The following is a 6,488-nucleotide window of genomic DNA, read 5'->3' as shown; positions in this document are numbered from 1 at the left end:
TAATACTTTTTTCCTTAACAAAATTGAGAAGGGTAACCTCAGGGAGCCAGTAGTAGAATAATGCCAAAATTGTAACTGCTTCTCTTGCAAGAGACTAATTTTCTTTTATTCTAGGAAAGGTGTAATTGCAGTGGTGTCAGTGACCCTGCTGGTTTTGGGCTTGCACTGAGATGTATATACACACAGATACAGAGAGAGACATTAATGTTTGGCTATGTGCTGGGGTGTTGAGAAAGTTTGGTATGTTGTTGTGTTAAAACCAAGAATTCACTTGTGAGGAACACCTGTGCAAGTAAAGGACACCATGTGCCTTCCCGGCAGGCAGCATGGGGTGCTTGGTTTCCTCCAGTCTGTACCTGTTCTGTCAGGTGTCCTGCAAAAGTTTGCTGCATTATCTTACCCTTGTATGTATCTAACTCTTGTCAGGTTCGTGTGTTAGGTAAAGCAAGAGAAACAACACTGGTTTGGTGTCTTCAGGTCTTGTGGAAGCATCTCCCATGTTCCAGAAACTTAGAGAGCATCACACCTTCCTGGTAAGCATCAGTTCATGGCACTCTTCAAAAAAGGCACATAAGTGTGTGTGTATATATATATGTATGGGTACTTGAAGTAATATATTAAAACGACCTTCAGTTGTAGCTTGGTGCTCTTGGCCTGCTATAAGCAAATACCTGTGCTGCTATAAATCTGCTAGTGAAATAAGAGCTTTGCAAACTGGAAAACAAAATGTTTCAATAGCAAAGTATGTTCTTCCCTCCAGTGTGATCAGTAGCTTACTGCAGCTATACTGTAAGGATGTGTCTGATAAAGTAAGTAAAAATGACAGATCAGGGGACTTTAGGGAACAGAAGTCCTTTAGATGAATAGTTTATTAAAACTATGGAGGGAAATTACTAACTGTCGGTTTGCTCATAATGAGTGAAATGGAAAGGAGGCATTTGAAGCATGACTGGAGTTGCTGCGGTCCTGCTGATGGCAGCAGCTGAGAATGGAAGTGATGGGAAGATGGTCCCAAGCACTTCAGTGTTCCCATGGAGCCGGTGTCCGTGCGTCTCCTCTCCCTTGTGTAATGCTTGTGATCTTGTGGAGTAGGCTTTGTGTGAGCTCTGCCCCCCAGTGACAGATCTGCTTATGCACAGGTATTGTGAAGAGTTTTTTTCTCCAAAAAAGAAAAAGAAGTATTGAGTAAATCAGCAGAAAATAGGAGATGAAACAAAGATTAAAATGCTACTATTAGAAATCCTTTGTTTGTTTCACTCCACTCCTGTCAGGTTCAGTTTTTCAGGTTTTAGTTTTTTCCTAGTGATAAGTTGTGTTCAGCTCTAAATGCCAACTCTGCTTGCTGTGCGAGAGCACTGCAAAATGGCAGAAGAGGGTATCTGAATTGCTGCCATCTCTTCCTGAGGGGTAGTCTGAGGCTGCTGCCTGGAGAGAGAAAGGAATTGTAGTTCCTCAATGTGAGGTCATCTGGATTTTCTTGCAGGTTTGATTTCAGACAGGGAAGAAAGGCTTGTTGACAGATGAGTATGTTCCTGTCGGGCTCTATTGGCTGCTGCATGGCTTTGTGCACATGGTGTCAGTCAGTTTCCTGCCACTGTAAAGCCTTTCTTTGTTGTCCTCGAGCTGTGTGCCGGCACCAGTGATGTCAATCAGCTGCCCTTCTGCATTTGCATCACATGAGGCTGCCTCCTCGGGGGTCTGGCTGGTGTCACTACAGCTCCCTCTGCTCAGTGCCAGTTGATTGTTCTTGGGTGTTCTGTCAGGGAAATTACTGTGCTCAGGGAGCTACATGTGACAGTGGGTTCCTAAGATGTGATGCCATCCTCTGTGGGAAGTGGTGCTGTTGCATATTCCTGTAATGCATGTCTTTGAAATAATTCCATGACTTCAGCATAAAAAATAGAGATGTAATTCAGCTAGTGGACTTGCTGTGCTTTGAAACAGGGCTGTGATTGTGTATGTGCAGTTGGGTGGGAGGGAGGGTTCAATCGTGGTGTCTCAGCAGAAGAAACACAAAGAGCAGAAGGGTCGCAAAGTGATGACACTTAGATTAGTGGTGGCTCTGAATTAGCCCTTGTGTTTCAGAGAGGATGTGGCAGAACATGCAGGGTAAGGCTACAAAGACGATGGAGGATGCTTCAAGAGGAGAGCCCACACAGGCTCTGAGCTTGTTTTGAAGTGAGCAGGCTGTGGGAAGGCTCAGAGTCCAGAGAAGGTGGTGGGTGAGGTGAGGTGAGCACAGAACCAGATCTCGCCTCCAGAGAACATGTGTCTTTTCATGTAGCAGAAAGTGAACTTTGAATCTGGTTGCCACAGGGTGTTGGGGAGGCACGTGGGATGTTCTCAAAGGTGTTAGGCAAATTCTAGGCCACCAGGTTGATGAAAAGGGATGTATGCTCTTACCACCCCTACACAAGGCTTCAAGGTGTGAGGAGAGGAGAATGAGCTGTAAAGGGTGGCTGAACTTCCCTGTCTTCCTTCCTAGCAGTTCCTGCTGCAGCTGCTTGACACAAAGTGCTGGGCCAGTCGGGGCCTGTTAGAGCTTTGCTCTTCTATTACAAGCTCACAGTGGTTTGTGGGCTATGTTAAGATTTCAGTCGAGCAACAGTCTTGCAGTCAGCCCCCTCGAGCTTGAGCAAAGTTCACTGCGTGTCTGCTGATACGCTCCTAGTATGGTAAGTAGCCTAGGTCACTGAGGTGCTGTTCCAACGTGACTGTGGGGGAGAAGCAGCCTCTGCTCCACGAGGGCTAAGGTGAGGATTGCACGTTGGATGTGGAAGGAGCTTGCTGCCTTCCTGGCGCTTGTGCTTTCAGTGGAGAAGGCTCCTCTTCGGGCCACCACCAGGGACTCGGGGGCCTGCGGCTGCTGAGGGGCGGGAGCGGCCCTGTGCCCTTGCGCGCTTCGCGGCCGCTGGGCGCCGCTGGGGCAAGGAGCCGCCCGGCCATGGCGGCCGCCAGCCACGGGGCGGCGCAGTGGGAGGCGGAGCAGTGGGTTGGCTGCGGCCCTGCTGTGCCCCGCGGCCAGTCCCCGACAGGAGGCGAGGCCGAGCGAGAGGCTAGGCCGGTTCCCCGGACGCTGCTCTGAGGAGCTGTGGTCTTGCGGCCCCTCGGTGCCGGCTACGCGTTGCTCCTCGTCCCTTGGGGTCTGCGGCGTCCCATGGCCCCGCGCTCTTCCCGTGGCGGCCTCGCCCGCCCCGAGGAAGATTCCCCTCTTGCTCTGGCAGGGCAGCTGCTGTGCTCGTCCTTCCAGCGTTTGGTTTGCTACACCCTGCACCCCCGCCACTTGTGCGATCCTGTTGTTCGAAAGTAACAGCCTTTGGGCTTCTGAGCAATAACTGCTGCAAAGGGTTGTTATTATTATTCCCTTTCTGAAAGTTGTTTGATTGCCTCACGGCTGTTCTAAGAGAGTATGTGACACAATGCTGTCTGCATGCCCTGTGTGCTTACAGCTGAGCAGATACACATGGGCCATGTCAGCTCCCGAGATAGTTCTATCACCAGGTGTTTTTCATGTCAGCAGTGGCCCGATCATTTTCCCGTTTGTGCTGTACTGAGATGAGGGGAACCTTCTAGTGTGGTCCCAGCTGCAGCTGGTGCAGCATGACAGGATGCTGGGGGCGTGCAGTGCTGGAGATGTGGCAACTGCCTGTTCGTAGCTGTAACTACTCTTTTGCTGCTTGTCAACATAAGCACCCACAGAGCACTTGGGTTTCAGTTCAGCAGTGCTTTTCAAGTAGCACAATACACCAAACTGCAACGATCTGAACGGCTGTCACTGCCCCCTGGTCTGTCAGACAAGGAGTGCTCTCTCTGCTGTAATTACAACACAAACAGCTGCTGCACATCCTTTTATTTACATGTGACTAACAACGTGCTTCTGTTCTGAATCCAGCCATGCTTGAAAACATGCACTGAGCCCCCACAAGGGCAAAGCACTGCAAAGACCAATGATGCATGCTGCCTTTGCACCAAAGCAAGCAAGTCTTGTGCAGATTTGTTCTTTGAAGTTCAGTAAAATCCACCATGAAGTTTCAGGTCACCAGTCCCTCATGAGGCTGTGTAAATGGCTCCTGGAGAAGCAGGAACCAGTCAGACTTCCCTGGGCTTCCACTGTACCCCCAGGGACCAGAGAACAGGCATGTCAGAGAACAGCCACACTGAACCCCCACAGGGAAGGGGAGCAGCCACACTGAACCCCCACAGAGGCAGGGTTGCCTCTGTGACTGGAGCCCCTGCAACCAATGGTTCCACGGCATCACAGCACCAGCACAATCCAGACCCCAGATGAGCCAAACATGGGTGTTTCCTGCAGCAAAAGGGATCCTCTTGGAGAAGCTCAGTAAGCTGCACTAATTGTGAAGTGGCCCGGTTTCAACACCTAGTAGGGCACAATTTTGCCGACCTCAAAACGAACACATCTTGCACTTGAAAAGAACTTTATTTTAAATCAGAGGTTATACCACTTACAAAATATGAGCGTCCGAGTACAAGGGATGCATGTTACCTTGTACAGCTCTGGGGCATGCTCCTGGCCATGCCAGCTTACACCAGTCCCAACGATATCATACGTATATACGATAACTCATATGAAAAATCTGCTCCTTCATGGCTAACGAGCATTTAATTATCTCTACAGAAACTTTTTTCTATTACTGCTAATGTAACCAGACTTAAATTCATCTTCTGCTAAGAAACCTGAAAAAAAGACATCTTCCTTTAGAAACTGTGTACAACCGCAGACCCATTTCAGACTGCCTTTGTTACCACAGACAGCAAAAGGCCAACATAAAGCCTGGGCCATCAGCAACAAAATACAATCAATAGCAGCATTTCCCACTGTGATCTTGAGTTACAGTCATCTACATGTGTAAAGAGGGCTTTTTTTTTTTCTTCAGCATCACTAAGAAGGAACTGTGATCATTCGTAGGGCAGCAGTTAAGTACTGGATCCATCGTTCGATGAAACTGAGTTAAAAGCAGGATTTACCTTAAATAAGATTAAATATATATTGCAAGACATAGCACACGCTGCCAATGCTGCACATAAAAGCAGAACTCTGGGCACAGGGTCCCTGTACCTGCATGAAACATTCCCATACAATATTGTAAAATTCAAAACTATTACCACGTGTTGAACACTGTCCAAGAAGTATTTACAGAACGGTCACAACCCACAGCCTGGAGAGGCTCAGTCAGGTGGTGGCAGCTCCAGTTGAGCCTTTCAGCAGTCTGTGGAGCTTCGGCATCAGGTTATGTCAGGAAGAGCTGCTGCTTGGTCACGCCGCTTCCTAACCAAGTAACGCCCCCTAACTCTATACAAACAAGCACTGCATATGTATTAGGACAAGAGGCGTAGGATAAAGTTTTCCGTTGTGAGAAGCGTTTGGGCGCTAGCACACTGCCACATGCTGCAGTGAGGCTACTCTACGTGTACAGAGGATGATGTGTCTGGCAAGCTGCAGGACGTGGCACGAACCATCTGCTTCATCAGGAGCATGCTTCAAACTTGTACTCCAGCTACTATAAAAATCCAGGCTTCTGACATTAAATAAAATCATTTCCAGCTACACAGAGACTTAAACAGATCTCCGGTGTTCATGACAGGTGCCAACTCCTAAGTATCTACATCGTGTACAGCATAGTGTATCCACAGAGAACGTGACCGTGCACCTCACTGAATAAGGAGGTCCACGATTGTAGATCAACAACATACTTTTATTGCTTTGTACATGTAGTGCTGTTCAAGGCACTGTGGCACGGGCTAGAAAACTCGGAATGGCTGTGAAGGGACCTGGAATGCGATGTGGCCGGTGCCGCTGCACAGAGTGGGGCTGGAGGGCGCCAGCCGGGGGCGGGGGGGGGGGGCTGGGCAGCTCACGGCGGCGCCGGGGGCGGATGGCCCCGACAGGTGACGGGCCCCTCACATGCCCATTCGGATGCTCTGGATAATCTGGAAGATGGCTGCAAGAGAGCGGGGAGGGGAGGGGAGGGAAGCGCTTGTCGGCAGCGCTTCACGCGGAGAAGAAGCGGGCGGGCCGCAGCGGGCTTTCCGCGGGGCCCGCCCGCCCGCGCCGCTCCGCCCGCTTACCTGATCCACAGACCACGAAGATGAACAGCGCCAACAGCCAGGGCCCGACCGACGCCTTCTCCTCCGGGGCCGTCCTCTGCAGGCACAGCACCGCCGTCAGCACCGCCCATCACCCCGGCTTGCCACCCCGGCCCCAACCCCCGCCCGGTCCCGGCGCGCACCGAGGTCTTGGCGACGTTCCCGCGCTGGGTGATGTTCTTGCTGTGCTTCTCGTTGGCCATGCGGATGCGCTGCTTGGCCACCATGGTGCGACCGACCGCCGGACGGCCCGGCCGCCGGTCCCCTCGCGAAGCTCCGCGCGCCGCCCGCTGCCAGCGTCAGCACCGCGCGGCACCGCCCGCCGGAAACACGCTTCGCCACGGGCGGGGCCGCCACCCGCCGCCAACCCGCGCGCCCAGCAG

The 6,488-nt window shown here is 51.3% G+C and overlaps 1 protein-coding gene across 1 annotated transcript; it reads right to left on the bottom strand.

Annotated features, from left to right (window-relative positions):
* Nucleotides 1-5,693: 5,693 nt before the first annotated feature.
* On the bottom strand, nucleotides 5,694-6,443 carry SERP1 (stress associated endoplasmic reticulum protein 1). Its single transcript, XM_061452766.1, has 3 exons — nucleotides 6,249-6,443; nucleotides 6,088-6,163; nucleotides 5,694-5,960 (listed from the first exon to the last, which is right to left on the bottom strand). Exons 1-3 carry the CDS (start codon nucleotides 6,330-6,332, stop codon nucleotides 5,920-5,922), a joined length of 201 nt encoding a protein of 66 aa, XP_061308750.1. The 5' UTR covers nucleotides 6,333-6,443; the 3' UTR covers nucleotides 5,694-5,919.
* Nucleotides 6,444-6,488: the final 45 nt, after the last annotated feature.

Source organism: Pezoporus flaviventris, unplaced genomic scaffold (assembly GCF_033815535.1).
Source record: "Pezoporus flaviventris isolate CSIRO_AGI_PZ_B2104156 unplaced genomic scaffold, CSIRO_AGI_Pfla_v1 ptg000013l, whole genome shotgun sequence".
Taxonomy (NCBI): domain Eukaryota; kingdom Metazoa; phylum Chordata; class Aves; order Psittaciformes; family Psittacidae; genus Pezoporus; species Pezoporus flaviventris.
Note: the sequence above shows the minus strand (reverse complement) of the source record. Positions and strands in the feature narration are given on the sequence as shown.